Source organism: Elephas maximus, chromosome 2 (genome assembly GCF_024166365.1).
Source record: "Elephas maximus indicus isolate mEleMax1 chromosome 2, mEleMax1 primary haplotype, whole genome shotgun sequence".
Taxonomy (NCBI): domain Eukaryota; kingdom Metazoa; phylum Chordata; class Mammalia; order Proboscidea; family Elephantidae; genus Elephas; species Elephas maximus.
In genome coordinates, this window is record NC_064820.1 from 226,667,616 (window position 1) to 226,688,872 (window position 21,257).

Genomic DNA, 21,257 nt, shown 5'->3' on the forward strand with positions numbered 1-21,257 from the left:
GGCTAACAGACACATGAGGAAATGCTCGCGATCATTAGCAATTAGAAATTAGAGAAATGCAAATCAAAACTACGAGTTATCGTCTCACCCCGACATAACTGGTACCAATAAAAAAAAAAAGGAAATAACAAGGGTTGGAGAGATAATGAGATTAGAGCTCTTATTCACTGCTGGTGGGAATGTAAAATGGTACAACCACTATGAAAAAACGATACAGCATCTCCTTAAAAAAGCTAGAAATAGAAATACCATATGATCCAGCAATCCCACTCCTAGGAATATATCCTAGAAAAATAAGGGCCGTCACACGACTAGACATACGCACAGCCATGTTCATTGTAGCATTATTCACAATAGCAAAAAGATGGAAACAACCTAAGTGCCCACCAACAGATGAATGGTTAAACAAACACAATGGAATAATACACAAAAATAAAGAACAATGATGAATCCGCGAAACATCTCACAACGTGGATGAATCTGGAGGGTGTTATGCTGAGTGAAATGAGTCAATCACATAAGGACAAATATTGTATGAGACCATTATTGCAAAGGTCCAAGAAAAGGTTTACACACAGAAAAAAAAAAAATCTTTGATGGTTACATGGGAGGTTGGGGTAGGGAGGGGAAATCACTAACTAGATAGGTGACAAGTGTTAACTTTGATGAAGGGAAACAATACACAGTAAATACAGGGGAAGACAGCACACCTTGACCATGGCAAAGTCATAGAAGCTTCTTAGACACATCCAAACACCTTGAGGGACTGAGTTACTGGGGCCAAGGGCAGGGGACCATGGTCTCTGGAGATAGCTAGATCAATTGGTGTAACACGGTTTGTAAAGAAAATATTCTACATCCTACTTGAAAGCTTGCAGGCGACCCTCTAAGATACATCTATTGGTCCCATCATGTCTGGAGCAAAGGAGAATGAAGAAAATCAAAGACACCAAGAAAATATTAGTCCAGAGGACTAATGGACCACATAAACCACAGCCTTTACCAGCCTGCGCTCAGAAAAACTAGATGGTCCCTGGCTACCACTAGTGATGGCTCTGACAGGGATCACAATAGAGGGTCCCTGACATAGCTGGAGAAAAATGTAGAAGAAAATTCAAATTCACAAAAAAGACCAGGCTTAATGCTCTGGCAGAGACTGGTGGAACCCCTGACACCGTGGCTCTCAGACACCCTACTAACTCAGAGCTGAAGCCACCGCTGAAGTTAACCTTTCAGCTAAAGATTGCTGTTGTTGTTAATCTTTGATCTTCATCAGGAAGTGCTTCAAGTCCTCCTCACTTTCAGCAAACAAGGTGGTGTCATCTGCATACTGCAGGTTGTTAATTATTCTTCCTCCAATCCTGATGGCACGTTCTTCTTAATATAGTGCAGGTTCTCAGATTATTTGCTCAGCATACAGATTGAATAAGTATGGTGAAAGGATACAAGCCTGATGCACACCTTTCCTGATTTTAAACCATGCAGTATCCCCTTTTCTGTTCAAACGACTGCCTCTTGGCCTATGTACAGGTTCCACATGAGTGTAATTAAGTGTTCCGGAATTCCCATTCTTTGCAATATTATCCGTAATTCATTGTGAGCCACACAGTCAAATTCCTTTGAACAGTCAATAAAACACAAGTAAACATCTTTCTGGTATTCTCTGCTTTCAGCCAAGACCCCTCATCCCACTTCTTTTGAATCCAGCTTGAACTCCTGGCAGTTTCCTGTTCATGTACTGCAGCAACAATTTTAAATGATCTTCAGCAAAAATTTACTTGCATGTGATATTAATGATATTGTTCAATAATTTCTGCATGGAGTTGGATCACTTTTCTTTGGAATGGCCATAAATAAGCCTCTCTTCCAGTCAGTTGGCCAGGTAGCTGTCTTCCAAATTTCTTGGCATAGGCGAGTGAGCAGTTCCAGCGCTACATCCATTTGTTGAAACATCTCAACTGGTATTCTGTTAATTCCTGGAGCCTGGTTTTTCGCCAGTGTCTTCAGTTCAGCTTGGACTTCTTCCTTCAATACCATCAGGTCCTGATCATATGCTACCTCCTGAGATGGTTGAACATCACCCAATTCTTTTTGGTACAGTGACTCTGTGTATTCCTTCCATCTTCTTTTGATGCTTCCTGTGTTGTTCAATATTTTGCCCATAGAATCCTTCAGCATTGTAACTCAAGGCTTGAATTTTTTCTTCAGTTCTTTCAGCTTGAGAAATTCTGAACATGTTCTTCCCTTTTGGTTTTCTAACTCCGGGTCTTTGCAAATGTAACTTTAATATTTGGTCTTCTCAAGCTGCCTTTTGAAATCTTCTGTTCAGCTCTTTTACTTCATTTCTTCCATTTGCTTTAGCTGCTCGACTTTCAACAGCAAGTTTCAGAGTCTCTTTTGACATCCATTTTTGTTCTTTTTTTCTTTCCTGTCTTTTTAATGACCTTTTGTTTTTTTTGTGTATGATGTCCTTGATGTCATCCCACAACTCATCTGGTTTTCGGTCATTAGTATTCAGTGCATCACATCTACTCCCAAGATGGTCTTCAAATGCAGGTAGGATATACTCAAGGTAGTATTTCGATTCTCATGGACTTGTTTTAATTTTCTTAAGCTTCTCTTTCAACTTGCATATGAACAGTTGATGGTATATTCTGTAGTCAGCCACTGACCTTGTTCTGACTAATGATATTGACCTTTTCCATCATCTTTTTCCACAGATCTAATCAATTTGATTCCTGTGTTTTTCAACCAATCTAGTCTACACATGTAATAACGTTTATGTTCTTTAAAACAAACAAACAATAACACAGGGGAGGAACATGTTTCTTAGTTCAATAAAGTATACAAGACCAAATGGGCAACACCTGCCCAAAAACAAAGACAACAAAGCAGGAAGGGACAGGAAAACTGGACGAATGGACACGGGGAACCCAGGGTGGAAAGGGGATGATTGCTAACACATTATGGGGATTTCAACCAATGTCGCAAAACAGTTTGTATATAATTTGCTGAATAAGAAACTAGTTTGCACTGTAAGCTTTCACCTAAAGCCCAATAAAATTAAAAAATAGTAATAATAATATCATGACTTTGGGGGCACAGCTTTGCCACAAGGCTCTGTGAATGTCATCAAGCCCAGGTTAACTTGGCCTGGTTATTTCTCATCTATTTTAAGTCAGCAGTTTCTCTTGGTTATCTATTCTCTGTGGGGGGACCATTAAATGAAATGCTTTTATCTTAATGAGATTTTAATCGTTGCTGGGAAGCCTTGTGGCTTTTCAGAGCCTTCTGCTGAATTTTAATGTGCAGTGTGGCCCCATTTTCCCCACCCTTTCCTTTTGGGATAAAAGACTTCTTTGTCCCATGTCCTTAGCTGGTGCTTACGGGTAAGACAGAGAAAGCAAGAAGTGGATACAAGAAGGGCTGAGAGAATCCTGGCGAGTGGAGGAGGAGGCGGCTGTTCAAACCTGTAGAAACTGCACCATTGAGTGTGATGGCCCAAAGTTGGCCATGGCCTTGCTTGCGATGACAGAGCCAGTTGTGGTTGAGCTGAGTGAGGGGGTGAATCCTGGGCAGGAACGCGGACCACTGCTTAGTGCCAGGTTTCCTCCCAGGATGCACTGAGCCACGGGCTAGCCCCTAAGTACCAGCCCTGCAAGCCCCTCCACGTGTACACACGGTAACCCCCTCCTTGTTTCTCTTTGTTGCCAGTGGAAAGTCTGAAGGTGGTGGAGATTGAGAAATGCAGAAGTGACATTAAGAAGATGAGGGAGGAGCTGGCAGCCAGAAACAACAGGTAAGGTCTGCCGGGTGAGCCTGCAGGCAGAAGGGAGAGCTTGGGAGTTTCTTTTGCCTGAAAGAACGGCTGGTACCATTCTGTTTCTGGCTTGTACGAGCAGTCTAGAGACAGCCCCAATCTACTTAGGATCTGCTTTCTGAATATAGCTTTCTTGTAATAAAAGAGAGGTTATGGCACATTAAGGTTAGGAATATGACTTTGTATAAAAGAGGAGTAACCCTCCCACAGATCAAAATGGTCTTCATGCATTAGTATTAACTCAGCCACTCGAAAGAAGTTGACACTGATTTTCAGAGAAAAGGGACAGAAAAAGGCATTTGGCTTAGAGGGAAGAGTGTCCCAGTGTACCCCAGAGGCCCCACTCCCATGTGGGAGTCCCCACACCACAAAGTAGCAGCCACTCTGGACCCAGAAATCACCTGTCCGGTGGAACAAGGTGTCCCTTCACCAGTGCTCCTGGGGAGCCAGTGTCAGGCAGCTCAAGCTGCCATAATTGGTGAAAAAAATGCCCCAGGCTTCATTGTGTCCTTTGAAAGTTATGGTTTCTGTACATAGGACCCTCCACCTAAATCACCTTCAAGCAAATGTGGAGACAAGCTGTTTGCATGAACAGTGTTTGGGCTGAGGAGAGAGATGCGTGTTAATAACAAATGACGGTGATGATGGTGATGGTAATAACAGTGGTGATGATGGTGGTGGTGATGGTCATGCTGATGGTGATAGTAATGATGATGATGGTGGTGGTGGTGAGGGATGGTGATGATGATGGTGGTGGTCATGATGCTGATGAGAGCAATGATGATGGTGAGGATGATGATGGTGGTGGTGGTGATGATGGTGGTGGTCATGATGATGCTGATGACAGCAATGATGATGGTGAGCATGATGATGGTGGTGGTGATGATGCTGATGACAGGGATGATGATGGTGAGGATGATGATGATGGTGGTGGTGGTGGTGGTGATGGTCATGCTGATGGTGACAGTAATAATGATGATGGTGGTGGTGGTGAGGGATGGTGATGATGATGGTGGTGGTCATGATGCTGATGAGAGCAATGATGATGGTGAGGATGGTGACGGTGGTGATAGTACATGCGTTGAGCACTTCCTGTGTGCGGGTGCTGTGCTGAGTGCTCTACGTGGATCATCTCACACTGTTTTGACATCCTGGCTTTTTCTTCATGCCCATAGTTACCATCATCCAGGAGACCAAGTGGTTCTAATGTGGCCCATCACCCCCCAGAATTCCATGCTATTAAATCACTGCTCAAGTTCCTGGCAGGCCTCAGAAATATCCTTGGCACACAGCAGGATTTAATGGGAACCAGTGAGCATAAAAATAGCCTGTGCAAATGTCCTTGAAGGCCCTGGGGTCACTTAATAGATGGAAGATCATTTCCTGACTTTATAAAATCGAGGGCAAGCCAGTTGGAGAAAAAGCGTGGCACCACGGAAGGTTTGCATGGAGCGGGAGGCTAAGGAAAAGCTGATGCTGAGCTTGGTTCCCACTGAGCCCATCGGGGCTGGCCTGCCTAGTGGTGGCTGCAGGTAACAGATGGACGGGAGGAAGGCTGACTGGAAGTCGTGCTTTTCGAGCCAGGTCAGGAGGCCTATGTGGACTGTGCTACATTTTATCACACTTTATTTGTGGCCAATGTGAATTTAGGGATGCCTCATCCCATTTGATTTGGGGGAGTTGGGGCAAAGGAGTTTGGGACCACAGAAAATTGGAAATTGTGATTGAATAATTCATCTTCGTTGTCCCCATGGCAGGAAGCTCTTTAAAGGATGAGAGATAGGGTCCCCCATATGACCTCGAGTAAGAGCCCCGTAGTTGCACAGGGGCCAGCTTGGGACCTGGCTTGGCAGCCAGAAGGATGCTCAGACCCAAGGACCCCTGACCATCGTGGAGCCCTCAGTCTCAGGGCCATCGTAGCCCCATTAGTGAGGATCAGCCTCACCCTCTGATTCCCACTTGTCCCTGCTGCAAGCGCTGGACCTCCATCCCTACAACCAGTCCTAATGCCCAAGTGAGAAAGCCCGATTAGCTAGACCCCATCTGCTCTGTGCCAGACCTTCCCATGGACTCTGAACAGCTGCTGTGGCCAGGTGTGCAGCCAATAAGCTATGACAGAAGGGTGGTGGGCCAGCATGGTACACATCAGAACCACGTACCCCAGGAGGTCCCTGGCACAGCTTCCCAACACTGCATAAGGAAGGGACCTGGCTCTGTTTGGGGCAGGGACCCACAGCTTCAGAGGGCATGAGAAGGAGAGCCCTGGAGTGAGGGCTTTTTAACACTTTGAAGAGATCTTTTGCAGCAGGTTTGCCCAATGCAATGCATTGTTTGGTTTCTTCACTGCTGCTTCCATGGGTGTTGATTGTGGATCCAAGTAAAGTTAAATCCTTGACAATGTCAGATCTTTTCTCCGTTTATCATGATGTTGCTTATTGGTCCAGTTGTGAGGATTTTTGTTTTCTTTATATTGAGGTGCAATCCATACTGAAGGCTGTGGTCGTTGATCTTCATCAGTAAGTGCTTTAAGTCCTCTTCACTTCAGCAAGCAAGGTTGTGTCAGCTGCATATCAAAGGTTGTTATGAGTCTTCCTCCCATCCTGATGCCCCGTTCTTCTTCATATAGTCCAGCTTCTCAGATAATTTGCCCAGCATAGAGAGTGAATAAGTATGGTGAAAGGATACAACCCCCGGACTCCCCAAACATGCCTCTCATGATTTTTCTGCCTGCCCATATATAGGGCACGGGCCAGGCCTTATGGGGTGGCCATCCCTCCAGCCCACGCACTGCGCCTGCACCCCCACACGGTGTCCTGGGGCACAGAGATGCAGTAGCCTGAATGGGAACGGAGGGCTGTAATCTGTAATCTCTGCTTTCATCCCTAACTGATGGCCCCTGACCAGACTGAGCCCCCAGGGAGGAAAAGACGGGGAGGGAGCCCAGGAAATGAAAGTAAGAATCAGCTCCAAATACAATAAAAAGAAAAGGCCTGATGCCAGCTAGGCAGTGAGTGAGGAGGATGCCTGTTCCCATGGCAACGGGGTGCAGAGGGAGCAGGAGCCGGGGCAGTGGCCTGGGGCAAGAAGGCCTCGGCAGGGTTGCCAGGCACCGAGCAGCTTCACACTGGGATTTCAGAGAAACGGCTGGATTCCATCAGTGAAACCACGTCACTTGTTGAAAGTGTTCATAACCCCCCTGGGAAATGCAGACTCACGTAGATCACACATGTGTATATGTCTATACCAAAAAACCAAACCGACTCATGGTACCACCATGTGTGTCAGAGTGGAGCCACTGCATAGAGTATTCATTGGCTGATTTTTAGAAGTAGATTGCCAGGACTTTCTTCCGAGGCGCCTCTGGGAGGACTCAAATCTCCAACCTTTTGGTAAATAGCCAAGCACTTAACGATTTAATGCACCACGCAGAGACTCCTAAATGTTTATACAGAAGAGGTTAAAGGCAGAAAAGCCATAATAATAATAATGCGGTATGTTTTAATGACACAGACCAAGGTGACCACTGCTCAGAAATGTATAAATGGGATTTCTCATTTACTGGGGAGCCCTGGCCGTGCAATAGTTAAGAGCTATGGCATGCTACCGCTGCTAACCAAAAGGTCGGCAGTTTGAATCCACCAGCTGCTCCTTGGAAACCCTATAGAGCAGTTCTACCCTGTCCCATAGAGTCGCTATGAGCTGGAATCGACTCAACGGCAATGGGTTTTTTTATGGGGTGATGATGGAAGTCCTTTTATGGGTACATTTTACTGGATCATTCATTTAGTTATTCTTTTGCTCAGTTTGTGTTAAAATCCCCCTCTACACAGCAAACAGTTGAAACAAGTCAGGATTTCTGCGAGTTGGGGAAAAGAAGAGCAGCATGCCAGGAAAATTATACCAAAAGCTCTTTTTTCCAAAAGGGAATAAATAGGTTTATTACTCTGAGTTTGACAGTAGTATAGGCTCATTGTAAACCTTCCAGAATATGTCCATGAGGGGGAAGCTCAGCAATAATGAGAACGGCCAATTTGGTGATGCCCAATTTAAACCTTCCGGGTGCTCTTTTATGTATAGATGTCTATTTTTTAAAACAACTAAAGAAATACTGCTTTGTAATCTCTTTTCACTGGCTACATTGAGAACAATAGGTAGATTAAACTGTAACCAACGTACAGCTCGTAGATTTTTCCAGAAGACAACAATATGGTATTAAATTGCTCTCCCCCGAAATGATACATTATTGACAAATGGCAGTGTCTTCTGCTACATTTGACGCACTGATGGCCCCACCCCAGTGCCCATCAGCCTGTGAGTCTCCTAACAAGTCAGGTGTGGACACCCCTCTCCTAACAAGCCAGGTGTGAATGGATAAACAAAATGTGATATATCCACATGTTATGGATTGAATTGTGTCCCCCAAAAATGTGTGTTGTAAATCCTAACCTCTATGCCTGTAGGGTCGCTATGAGTCGGAATCGACTCGACGGCACTGGGTTTTTTGGGTTTTTTTTTTTTTATGCCTGTGGTGGAGCCCTGGTGGTGCAGTGGTTAAAAGAGCTCTGCTGCTAACCAAAAGGTTAGCAGTTCAAATCCACCAGACGCTCCTTGGAAACCCTATGGGACAGTTCTACTCTCCCCTACAGGGTTGCTGTGAGTCGGAATCAACATATTTGGGGTATTTTTGTTTTTTATTTTTTAATGCCTGTGGTTATAATCCCATTTGGGATGGGTTCTTTGTTATGTTAATGAGGCAGACATAGTGTAGAGTATATCTTGAGTCAATCTCTTTTGAGATATAAAAGACATTAAACAAGTGAACTAAGAAGTAGGGGGGGAAGAGAGATGTCAACAAAGAACCAGGAAATAGAAGCTGAAGAGATAAGGACCTTCTGGGCAGCGGGGGGGGGGGGGGGGGGGGGACCTTTCCCTTAGAGCCAAAACAAAAACCAAACCTGTTGCCGTCAAGTCGATTCCGACTCATAACGACCCTATAGGACAGAGTAGAACTGCCCCATACAGTTTCCAAGGAGTACCTGGTGGATTCAAACTGCCAACCTTTTGGTTAGCAGCATGTAGCAGTTAACCACTATACCACCAGGGTCTCTGTCTTAGAGCAGCACCCTTAATTCAGACTTCTAGCCTCCTAAACTGTGAGAAAATATATTTCTGTTGGTAAAAGCCATCCACTTGTGGTATTTCTATTGTAGCAGCACTAGATGACCAAGACATCAGGCAGTGGAATATTGCTGAGCCATAAAGAGATATAAAATTCTGCTACGTGCTGCAACGTGGATGAACCTGGAATACATCAGGCTGAACAAAGTAACACAGCACGAAAGGACAAATACTGTATAACCTCACTTACAAGAAAAACTTAGAACAGGAAAACGCATAGAGACCAAAGGTTATTAGTGGTGACCAGGGGCCGGGGAAGAGGGGGAGATGGGGAGTCATTGCTGAAGGGGTACTGGCTTTCCTTTAGGGTAATGAGAAGCATTTGGAAATGGATGGAGAGGATAGTTGCACACTAGGGTGAACGTAATTAATGTCACTAAATTGTGCATATAAAAATGGCTGAAATATCAAGTGTTTTCTTATGTCTACTCTACCACAATAAAAAAAGAGAAGATTGAAGCAAGCGTACCAGAACTAACCTTCGTTTTTCTTTTCAGGACCAACTGTCCCTGTAAATATAGTTTCCTGGATAACAACAAGAGGCCGACGCCTAGACGCGACGTCGCACCTTATCCCAAGGTAAAATTGAAATTCTGGCTCTGAAGCAACCGACTCTCCACGTCCACAGCCCCAGACCGTAGCCCTCCATGCCCGGGCACCCTGGCCTCCTGGCCAGCCCGGCTGTCTGCAAACACAGCTCCCGCCCCACCCCTGGGCTGCCGGGGCTCCTGTTTTCATCAGGAAGAATGTTTTTCTTCTCTTTGACATTTGTTTAGCAGAAGGGATCCCAAACCATACTTTACTTTGTGCAAGGAGACTGTAGTTCCTCACTGCTGGCTGCTCCAGCCCCCACCGCGGTCTCGTAAATGGTTTTTACACTCCAGTGTGACTTTAAATAACTTTAATTTTAAATACATTTTTTTCAAGACTGCTTCGCTGGATCTCCTGTCCCTGAATGATATATAGTTCTTGTCTAACCATATATTGTAGTTATAAAAATCTTGGTATTTGGCATAAAAGATTTCTCAACTGTAAGAGAACCAGTCCTTTTCAAAAGTGGCCATGCCCTGGGAATCAGGAGGGATTTTTTTCAAACAACTAAGAGAAGAGCCTCACGATTTTGGCCGGCCATCTTAAACATACCTTCAGCTGATGGATGAGCAAGATCCTGGCCCACTTCATATTTCATTTACTCTTGAGCTCACAGGAGGGCTTCCCCAAAGGATGGAGACCACCCAAGTGTCCATCAACAGATGAATAGATAAACAAAGTGCCGTCTGTCCAGCTTGGGGACAGTGAGTTTGTGTAAATGCTGGTGAAACGATTTGCAAAAGGATAGTGAGAATGGCCGTACAACTTGAAGAATGTAAACAATGTCACTGAACCGTCCATGTAGAAATTGTTGAGTCGGCATGTTTTGTTATGTATATTTTTGCCACAATGTTTAAAAATGTAGTTTATCCATACAATGGAATACACCTTCTCCTCCCTTATCGACTACCTGGTTATCCAACATTTCTCATTTACGACAATAGTAAAAAATCTATTAGACTCTTTTGATCATTAACAACATACATCTGGCAGTAATGAACGCCGAGGTGAGAGGTGAGAGTAATGGTGGTTGTGATGGCTGTGTTTCGCCTTGGTGGGGCCATGATTCTCAGTGGTTTGGCAGTTATGTAATGATGTAATTTGGCAGCAGTGTAATGATGTAGTCATCCTCCATTTCTGTGATCTGATGCTGTCATCCTCCATTTTTGCATAATGCCTATTTCGCATAACTACCTGGTCTTCATAACCTAACCGTGCCGATAAGTGAGGAAAAGGTGTATTGTTCAGCCATAAAAAGAAGTGAAATCCAGATACTTGCTACCACATGAATGAACCTTGAAAACATATGCTGAGTGAAATAAGTCAGGCTCAGGAAGACGAATATATGACCCCACTTATATGAAATGTCTAGCATAGACAAATGCATAAAAAAAGTGGGTTAATAATTACTGGGGCTGGGAGAAGGGAGGAATGGGGAGTTATTACTTAAGGGGTATAGAGTTTTTTCCTGGGTGATGGGAAGCTTTCGAAAATAGATAATGGTGATTGTTGCGCAATACAGTGAACATAATTAATGTCACTAAATGGTACACTTAAAAATGGCAAGTTTTGTGGGATATATAAACCAAAAAAAAACCAAACCCAATGCCAATGAGTCCATTCCAACTCGTAGAGACCCTATAGGACAGAGTAGAACTGCCCCATAGAGTTTCCAAGGATCGCCTAGTAGATTAAAACTGTCGGCCTTTTGGTTAGCAGCTGTAGCTCTTAACCACTCCACCACCAGGGTTTCCTTGTGATATATATTTTACCATAATTAGAAAGAAAAAAAAAAAAGGAGGGCTCCGTGCGTGTGACCTGCAGTGGTACCAGTCCCACAGATGAGAGAAATGAACGCCATGAACAAGGTGATTCTCCCACTGCCTGCAGTCCAAGCCGGCAGCAAAGAGCCTCTGGGACCCCCTGTCAGCCACTGTGCCCATTCGTCAGCACTCCTGCCTGCTCGGCTCCAAACAGCCTGCTAAACCTTGTCTGAGGTCTTCAGGAGGAGACTGGTGCCCTTTTCTGTAAGAAAATCTGACCCAACTCTCTCATGATCCTGCCCCAGGGAATCATAGTGCACAGCCTAGGTCCAAAATAAAAGGGTCAGTCCTCCATAGCAGCGCTTTTGTAAAAAACAAACAAAGAGGCCTAGAAGAAGACTGCATCCGATTTCCAATGCTGCCATTGTCTCCTGTCTAAAACTGCAGCCTTGTGCTTTTTATGACAATTTAACATAAACTGTGGTGTCCACGCAACCAGCCTCGGGCTTCAGCCCCATCAGCCAGCCATGCTGTCAGCTCACAGCCAGAACCAGTGACAGGTTACCAAAGACAGAAACTCAAAATAGCTCCATAGCCGGTATTTGAATGTATGCCAAGTGGTTTTCTTTTTCTTGAATTCACATAATTGCATTTTTTAAAGTCAGGTTTGCTGAGATCTAATTTCCAAACCAAAAATCAAACCCATTGCTGTCAAATCGATTCTGAGTCATAGCGACCCTATAGGACAGGGTAGAACTGCCCCATAGGATTTCCAAGGAGCAGCTGGTGGATTTGAACCGCCAACCTTTCTGTTAGCAGCCGAGCTCTTAACCACTCTGCTACCTGGCTTCTGTTAAGGTAAAGCTAGTTAAGAATGGTTATGGATGGGAGACAATGCTAACCAGTTTAACAATAACCCATAACCCTCAGATCAACTGAGATATAATTTACAGGCAGTAAAATTCATCTTTTCTAGGTGCAGAATACTGTGAATTTTGACCAATTTATATAGTCACATGGAGTCCCAGGGTGGTGCTGACAGTTACTGCACTTGGCTGCTAACTGAAAGTTTGGAAGTTAGAGACACCTCAGAAGAAAGGCTTGGTGATCTACTTCGGAAAAACCAGCCATTGAAAACCCCATAGAGCACAGTTTTACTCTGACCCACAAGGGGTTGTTATGAGTCGGAACTGACTCAACAGCGACTAGTATATATATACAGAGAGAGAGAGTTATGGAATCTCTGCCATAATCGACCTGAAACATTCCCATCCCTCCACAAGCTCCCTCAGGCCCCTTTGCTATTTCTTTCCTTCTCTTTCACCCAGCTCCTGGCAACCCCTGATTGGACTTCTGTCCCGATGGCTTTGCCCTTTCCAGAATCCTTATAGAACACAGGCTTTGGTCTGGATGCAGGTATTTTTGAAAGGAGAACAAAAAGAAAGTGGAGGAAATGCCACTGCACGTGTCCAAGGCCACCAGCCTTTGTCCCAGAGACAAAAGCCCACAGGTTCCCCATTAACACCGGACTCTTCTCCTTTCTAGTACCTGCTGTCTCCGGAGACCATTGATGCTCTACGGAAGCCAACCTTTGATGTCTGGCTTTGGGAGCCCAACGAGGTAAGTGGGGAGCATCCCTGGGGGTGATTGGCTTCAGTCCTCACCAGAAGTTATTTGGGAAGGCTGGAATGCTAGTGGGGAATGATGAATTTGTCCTCTCCAGCATGCCCCTTGTTCTTCTTCCTTGGTGCTTTCTCCTTTATATTCTTTTAAAAAGAAAAAAAAAAAAAAACTTGACTCTCCAGCTTTTAGCTCAGACTTACACTGTGTAGGCTTGGGAGGGCCCTGGAGACAGAACATTCTCCTGGGTTTCACAGGGGTCAGCTGTTGGTTGTACACCCAGACTCAACCCTGCTGAGCCAGCCAGGTGCTGTGCCAACAGGTGGAAGAAGAAAACACAGAACACGAAACTCTAATGCTTCGGAGCAAACATTTCCTCAAGAAAGAGGCTTAAATCAGAATGTTCTGCTGAGAAGTGGTTCTCAGCAGTGGCAAGGCCCAGGTGGCTATGTCGTAACCAGATCAAAAGAAACATAGGAATAAATATGTGTGCAAACTTAGGGAATGGTGAGCCCCTTTTTGCAGCAATATTTTAAAATTCCCTTTTTTCTGAGAAAATGCAAAAATGGTACCAGCCATAAGAGAAATGCAATGTCAGAACTATGGTGAGATACCATCTTATCCTGACATTTACTGGCATAAAAAAAAAAAAAAAAAAAAACAGAAAATAACAAATGTTGGAGAGGTTGTGGGGAGATTGGAACTCTTATGCACTGCTGGGTGGGAATGTAAAATGGTACAACCACTATAGAAAACTATATGGCACCTCCTTAAAAAGCTAGAAATAAAAATACTATATGATCCAGCAATCCCACTCCTAGAAATATATCCTAGAGAAATAATAGCCGTCACACGAATAGACACATGTACACCTATGTTCACTGCAGCATTGTTCACAATAGCAAAAAAGAGGGAAACAACTTAAGTGTCCATCAACGTATGAATGGCTGAACAAACCGTGGTAAATATGCACAATGGAATACTACTCAATAATGAAGAACAATGATGAATCCTCGAAACATCTTACAACATGGATAAATCTGAAGGGCATTATGCTGAGTGAAATAAGTCAGTCACAAAAGGACAAATATTGTATCAAACCACTATTATAAAAGCCCAAGAAAAGGTTTACACAGAAAGAAACAATCTATGATGATTACGAGGGAGGGGAAGTTCAGGGAGGGGAAATCGCTAACTAGATGGTAAACCAACCGATAGTAGACAAGTGTTATCTTTGGTGAAGGGAAAGACAATACACAGTAAATATAGGGGAAGCCAGCACAACTTGACCGAGGCAAAGTCATAGAAGCTTCTTAGACACATCCACACACCTCGAGGGACTAAGTTACTGGGGCTAAGCACTGACAACCATCGTCTTGGGGGACATCTAGGTCAATTGGCATAACATAGTTCATAAAGAAAATGGTCTACATCCCACTTTGGTGAGTAGCATCTGGGATCTTAAAAGCTTGTAAGTGGCCATCTAAGATACATCTGTTGGTCCCAGCATGTTCAGAGCAAAGGAGAATGAAGAAAACTAAAGACACAAGGAAAATATTAGTCCAAAGGACTAATTTTAGGACCACATGACCCACAGTCTTCACTAGCCTGAGCCCGGAAGAACTAGATGGTACCTGACTACCACCCCCAACCGCTCTGATGGGGATCACCATAGAGGGCCCTGGGCACAGCGGGAAGAAAATTTTAGAACAAAGTTCAAATTCACAAAAGAAGACCAGACTTACTGGTCTGAGAGAGATTAGAGGAACCCTCGAGACCACGGCGCCCAGATGTCTTGCTAACTCAGAACTGAAGCCACTCCTGAAGTCCATATTTCAGCCAAAAATTAGACAGGCCTATAAAACAAACAATAACACAGGGTAGGGTGGTCCTTCTTAATTCAATAAAGTATAAGAGACCAGGGAAACCCTGGTGGTGTAGTGGTTAAGAGCTACGATGCTAATCAAAATGTCGACAGTTCAAATCTACCAGGCACTCCTTAGAAATGGTATGGGCAGTTCTACTCTGTCCTATAGGGTTGCTATGATTCGGAATCGATTCAGCGGCAATGGGTTTGGTTTTTTTGGGTTTTATGAGAGACCAAATGCCTGAAAGCAAAGGTGAGAAGGCAGGAAGGGACAGGAAACCTGGCTAGATGGACACAGAGAGGCCAGGTTGGAAAGGGAAAGGGGAAGAGTGCTGACACATTTCGGGGATTACAATTAATGTCACAATTTGTGTATAAAGTTTTTGAATAAAAAACTAATTTGCACTGTAAACTTTCACCTAAGACACAATAAAACATTTTTTTAAAAACACAAAAATGGAGACTTTTGGGGTTTACCCTAATTACCTAATGCAGGGGCAGTGATGACTCAGAGATAGAACTCTTGCCTTCCATGCGGGAGCCCTGGGTTCAATTCCCAGCCAGGGCACCTCGTGCGCAGCCATCACCTGTCTGTCAGTGGAGGCTCCTGTGTTGCTGTGATGCTGAACAGGTTTCAACAGAGCTGCCAGACTGAGACAGACTCCTTTCTTTCTGAGCCCCAAGAAAATAAAAAGTCCATCACGGCCATCAGGCCTAGCTATTTTCGACACACAAAAATCTAAGGACTCCTCGCAGTTTTTCCATAACAAAGCAATGCAGACAGGTTGCCCCCGGCCCCTCTCTCTTTGGCAAGATCAGCAGCAGCGACAGCTCTGACAGTCGCGGAAGGTGAGGGTTTTGCCCCATTGGCTGCGGAAGGTGGGGGTTTTGCCCCATTGGCTTGCAGCTTCTCACGTGGTGCCTTCTCCCTGTGTGTGCCTCTCTCTGCATCTCTTCTCTTTTATGAGATACCACTCAGAAGGGATTAGGGACCCACCCTGCTCTTATATGATCTTGTTAACCTCATAAGGTCTTCAAAGACTCTATTTCCAAACAAGGTCATGTTCAGAGGTACTGGGGTTAGGACTTTAACAAATCTTTCTTGAGGGACACGACTCAATCCATAACAGGTCCTGAGGGCCAGCATCTGGACAGTGGGGGGGACCAGCAACTCTGGACAGTGGGTCCCCAGCCAGGCATGCACGTCACGCGCAAAGCTAGGGGAACCCAGGCAGCAGCTGGCCAGCAGCCAGCCCTCCTAGCCTCTAGGTCAAGCCCGCCTACCATTCCTACCACTCTGTAAGGGGTTCCTGCAAGGGCCACCATTCTCCGAGCCTTCTGCCAGGGGGCATTATCCAGTCTGCATAGGCACTCTCCCCTCGAGGAAGACAAGTGTGTGGTTAGAGCATGCTGCAAGGAAATTCGCTAGGTGAAATCCCAATAGTAGCTAGCCTGCGTCTAAGGTGATATCTAGTTTTCCAAATGAATTCTTTACAATACCAAAGGATTCTCTGCTTTTGTAGCCGATTCATCAATGCCTTGATTATAGGGTCTACAAAATATCAGCTGACTTACAGCGTTTCCAGTTCTCACATTCTGTAACAAGTAAGGATGGAGTCTGGGTTGCACGTCATTTTGTGAAGACCAAGCTCCAAGGCGACAGCCCGTTGCCTCTGATGGGCATCAGGGCAACTGGGGATGGCTGGAAGGCAGGACACGGGCAGACTGGCCCTGTGCTGGGGAGCACTTGGCGGGTGGGGCTGCTCAGTTGTCGTGCTACAGGCCCCAGGAACACGGAGCTGTCCTCATTTTGCAGAGCCCCTACATCCCTAGGCTCTCTAAGACCTGCTTTTCCCAAAAAGCTATAACCACTCTTGTCAAGTTCATATTTTGTTATTATTTTTTCAATCACTTAATCTTTTCCTCTCCTGCTCAGTTTGCCCCAAAGCTCTGAGCTATATTTAAGTAGATCTCAACAATGACAGTAAAGCCTCCTTGGGACTAAAAACAAAATCCATTTCAGCTTGAGCACTGACTTCTATAGAAATCAGTTCCATGAAATAAGGCTAGAGAGGCAGAGCTCACCCAAACAGAGGGTCACCTTCAGGACTCCGCAATGAAGACATGAAGACAGTAAAAAGCGCCTCAGGCCCTCCTGGGAACATAGCTAAGCATGTCTAGATGCCAGTCATCAAAGCTCTTTTGATCTCTAGTCTCAAACCCTTTGAAGCGCTTCTACTCTGTAGCACACGGGGCCGCCATGAGTCAGGGGTCAACTCCGCAGCAGCTAATGGTAAGGACAACTTAGGCAATTGAAGACATCCAGCTCCAGGTCTGTATTAGGTGGTGTCTAGAACCTTACGCCGTGGCCTTGGTCCTCTGAGATTGTTTTTTGCATGTTTGTTATTGTTAGTTGACCTCAAGGCGGCTCCGACTCATGGCAACCTTATGTACAATAGAACAAAACATTGCCCGGTCTTGTGCCATATTCACAATTGTTGGTATGCTCGAGTCCATTGTTTTGGCCACTGTGAATTTTGAGTGACTTCCAAGGTAGGGGATTCGTCTTCCAGCACTATGTCGGACAATGTTTTATTAGTATCCGTAAAGTTTTCACTGGCTGATTTTCAGAAGTAGATCCCCAGGCCTTTCTTCCTAGTCTTTCTTAGTCTGGAAGCTCCACTGAAACCTGTCCACCATGGGTGCCCTGCTGGTATTTGAAATACCAGTGGCATAGCATCCAGCATCGCAGCAACATGCAAGCCACAACAGTAGGACCAAGTGACAGACAGGGAGTGGTTTTCATGTGTAGAAACAAGTACAATCATTTTGATGTGGTCACTGGCAGGTAGAGTGCACCTTCTCATCCAATCTCTGTCGCTTCTCGCAATGAATTCTCATTGACTTCTGATCTGGCTCTTCGATCCTAGAAGATCCTGACTGCTCCTTCAAACCCCCACGTCCTTCCCAGGTGCTCTTATAACACCCCAAAAACAAGGTCTTCTCCCAAGCCTTTCCAGTCCCCCTCTGCACTCAGGAGGAGCCTCTGGGAAGGGGACTGGCCTGGGAGAAGCCACCAGGGCTTGAGCTCATTATGGCCTTCCCAGGACCTGGGAATGAAGCAGGACAGGGCAGGGGCTGAGCTTAACTGCTCCCTCTGTCAAGCATCCCTCCCTGTTGTCCTAGATGCTGAGCTGCTTAGAACACATGTACCATGACCTCGGCCTGGTCAGAGACTTCAACATCAACCCCATCACCCTGAAGAGGTGGTTGGTAAGTGCCAGACCCTCTGCTAGCCTGCCGGAACACAGGCTCCTTGAGTTACAAGAGAGCTGACTGCTGACTGTCTGCGCCTTCCTGGGGGCCCTGGGCTGCCTGCGGATGGAGGGGACGTTCCCATGGGCGCCCCAGGAGGACAGCGCCCCTCCCTGTCTGTGCTTCCACCAAAACATTCTCTACCTCCCAGGCTTCTGCCCTGATGAGAAAGAAATAGGAACCAGGAGGGACTAGTGAAACGATGTGCTCCAAAGCAGCAGTGTGTGTGTACACCTCTTCATGTGCGCGTGTGTACTCATGTCTACACGCATGTAGGTTTATGAGTATGTGTGTGTGCATGTGTGCGTAGGCATTGTGTGTGCATGTACTTGTATATATATTGTGCGCATGTATGTACATGTGTATATGTGTGCATATGTGTGTTTGTAGCAGGAGATCTCTTTTTACAGTAAAACATTGCTTAGAGCCAAATATTAAAAACTTATCAAAGTGGTTTCACAATGATTGGGGACCCAGAGCCCCTCACATTCCATCTCCCCAGCTCCAGCTTCATGTCCCCAAGTGCCTCCTCACACACCCCCAGGCACACCTCACCTGTGAGGCCCTAGGTGGAAACCCAGGGAAGGGCTATCCCCACACCTGCCTTCCGCGGCCACATGTGGCCTTCCTGGGTCACCATCCCCTTACGCTTGGCAAGCCCAGGAATACCACTGGCCACAGGTTCACGTAGGGACATGCTGGAGAGCCTTGAAGCGGTCAGTCCCAGTGGGAACCAAGGGAGAACTTGCGTCCTGAGCCGCTGTGGGTGGAGGGCAGCCTGGGAACAGGCATCTGACCTCGGTGTCTCCCGCAGCTCTGTGTGCAAGACAACTACAGAAACAACCCGTTCCACAACTTCCGGCACTGCTTCTGCGTGACCCAGATGATGTACAGCATGGTCTGGCTCTGTGGTCTCCAGGTGGGTCTTCGCGTGGGTCCCCCACTGCCACCAGTCACCACCCAGCCTGCTGCCCTTACTCCCCAGCAGCCCGCGCCACCTGCCAGGGAAGCTACCTGCTCCAGGCCTCAGCTTTGCCAGCACTGAGGTCACTCCTACAATTAAATGAGCAGGTGGACCACCTCCTCAGGCACCCCAGGGAACAGGTGGGTTCTCTCCCACAGGCTGAGAGGCCCATGATGGCTGGAAGAAGCTTCGTCCTGCCCATATCACCTGTTTCCCTCAGTGCCCACCAACTCCAACCCCCTCCCAACCATTCTACACCCCCACAGTAAAGAGGGCAGAAACCTAAACTATTTTTTCCCATCCAGGAGAAGTTTTCCCAGATGGACATCCTGATCCTGATGACTGCAGCCATCTGCCATGATTTGGATCATCCAGGATACAACAACACGTGCGTACATCATTTTTGCTTTTTCTTTCTTTTTGTTTTTCTTCCTCCCGCCCTCCCTCTCTTCCTCCCTCCCTCCCTTCCTCCCTCCCTCCCTTCCTCCCTCCCTCTCTTCCTCCCTTCCTTCCTTCCTTCTTTCCCTTCTTCCTTTCCTTTTAAAGGACACTCTGGCTATCGGAGGGAGGAAGAACATGAGACATGAGTTCCTGGCAGGTGCAGACTACAGTCTGTTTCTTCAGCCCCATTGTGACTTGTCTTGTACGCTACAGGCACCACTTATACACTCAGAGTAGTTCCGCTGCCAGCCGCACCTCTGAGTGTGGGTGCCAGGGTCCCCATGACCTCCCTTGGATCTCTTCTGCATCTCCAGGTACCAGATCAATGCACGCACAGAGTTGGCCGTCCGCTACAACGACATCTCACCCCTAGAGAACCACCACTGTGCCGTGGCTTTCCAGATCCTCGCCCAGCCTGAGTGCAACATCTTCTCCAATGTACAGCCAGACGAGTTCAGGCAGATCAGACAGGTCTGTGGTAACGAGGGCCTCCTGGCTGCAGAGCCGGCTAGGGGAGGGCATTCGGGGATGGGAAAGGACAGAAAGCACAACCACAGAGCAGAACCCCGCTCTCCGGTAACTGGAGAAGCTGCTGGCCATAGTGGAGCCCCAAGAAGAGATGTCCCCTTTGATGTGCCTAGATAGTATCCTGTTGACACGCACTTCAAATCCACTGTTTAATTTAACCCTCACAACACCCTTCAAGGTAAGCCCTATCTCCATTTTGCAACCAAGGAAACTGAGGCTTACAAGGTTAAGTAACTCACCTAAGGGAGCACAGTGTGTACGTGGCAGGCTGGGAAGACGCAGTCCACAGCCTCCAACCTAGCAGAGCCCTCACCACTGCTCCCTAAGCCCCAGCCTCTGTCTCCTGCCACCCCATGGTCCAGTGTACCCTGCCACCCACTTCAGATAAGGGAGCTTCCCTCTTATTGGAACACATTGCCAGGAGGAAGAGAGGAGGGCACCTGCCCAAGAGGAAGATTATTTTGCAGAACTATCACCTGTCCTGAGGCAAACACTTCCAACTCACCAAAAATAATGTCACCCTTCTGCACAGGATGTCCTCATTGAATTCAGCATCCCACCTGCTGCCATTTTTAGGGGAGGGAAAATATCAGAGTGATCTCTTTAAGGAGTGTAGTGGGTTGAGTAGCGGCCCCCCCCAAAAAAGCTATGTCCACCTCCTGACCCTCATAACGTGTGAATGGAACCTTATTTGGAAAAAAAGGTCTTTGCAGATGTAAGTGAAGGATCCTGGCATGAGGAGCTCATCCTGGCTTACCCAGGTGGAGTTTGAGTCCAATGACAAGACCCTTAGAAGAGACAGAAAGGAGAAGACACAGATGCATGAGAAGTCCACATGAAGATGGAGGTAGAGACTGGAGGAATGCAAGCACAAGCCAAAGAACACCTGGAGCTATCAGAAGCTGGAAGAGGCGTGGAGCAGATTCTCCCTCAGAGCCCCCAGAAAGAGTCAGCTCCGCCATTGTTTTGATTTTGGACTTCTGGTCTCTAGAACTGCGAGAGAATAAATTTGTGTTGTTGTAACCCATCAGGATGTGGTCATTTTTTATGGTAGCCACAAGAAACTAAGACAAGGAACCATCTTCCATCTCTTTGAGGAGCCATGTTCTACCATCGCACAGCTGAAAATCTTGTCCACACTGTGTCTTATGGCTTTCCTTCAAGATGCAC

General features: G+C 46.2%; 1 protein-coding gene across 3 annotated transcripts in view; it reads left to right on the plus strand.

Annotated features, from left to right (window-relative positions):
- Positions 1–21,257, plus strand: part of PDE9A (phosphodiesterase 9A) — a 148,067-nt gene that overhangs the window by 114,154 nt on the left and 12,656 nt on the right. For all 3 annotated transcript variants that reach the window (XM_049874949.1, XM_049874947.1, XM_049874948.1), the window contains exons 7-13: positions 3,715–3,799; positions 9,496–9,577; positions 12,898–12,972; positions 18,026–18,112; positions 18,969–19,073; positions 19,424–19,506; positions 19,874–20,030. In XM_049874949.1, the coding sequence (XP_049730906.1) occupies positions 3,715–3,799; positions 9,496–9,577; positions 12,898–12,972; positions 18,026–18,112; positions 18,969–19,073; positions 19,424–19,506; positions 19,874–20,030 (674 nt within the window). The remainder of the gene's footprint in view (positions 1–3,714; positions 3,800–9,495; positions 9,578–12,897; positions 12,973–18,025; positions 18,113–18,968; positions 19,074–19,423; positions 19,507–19,873; positions 20,031–21,257) is intronic.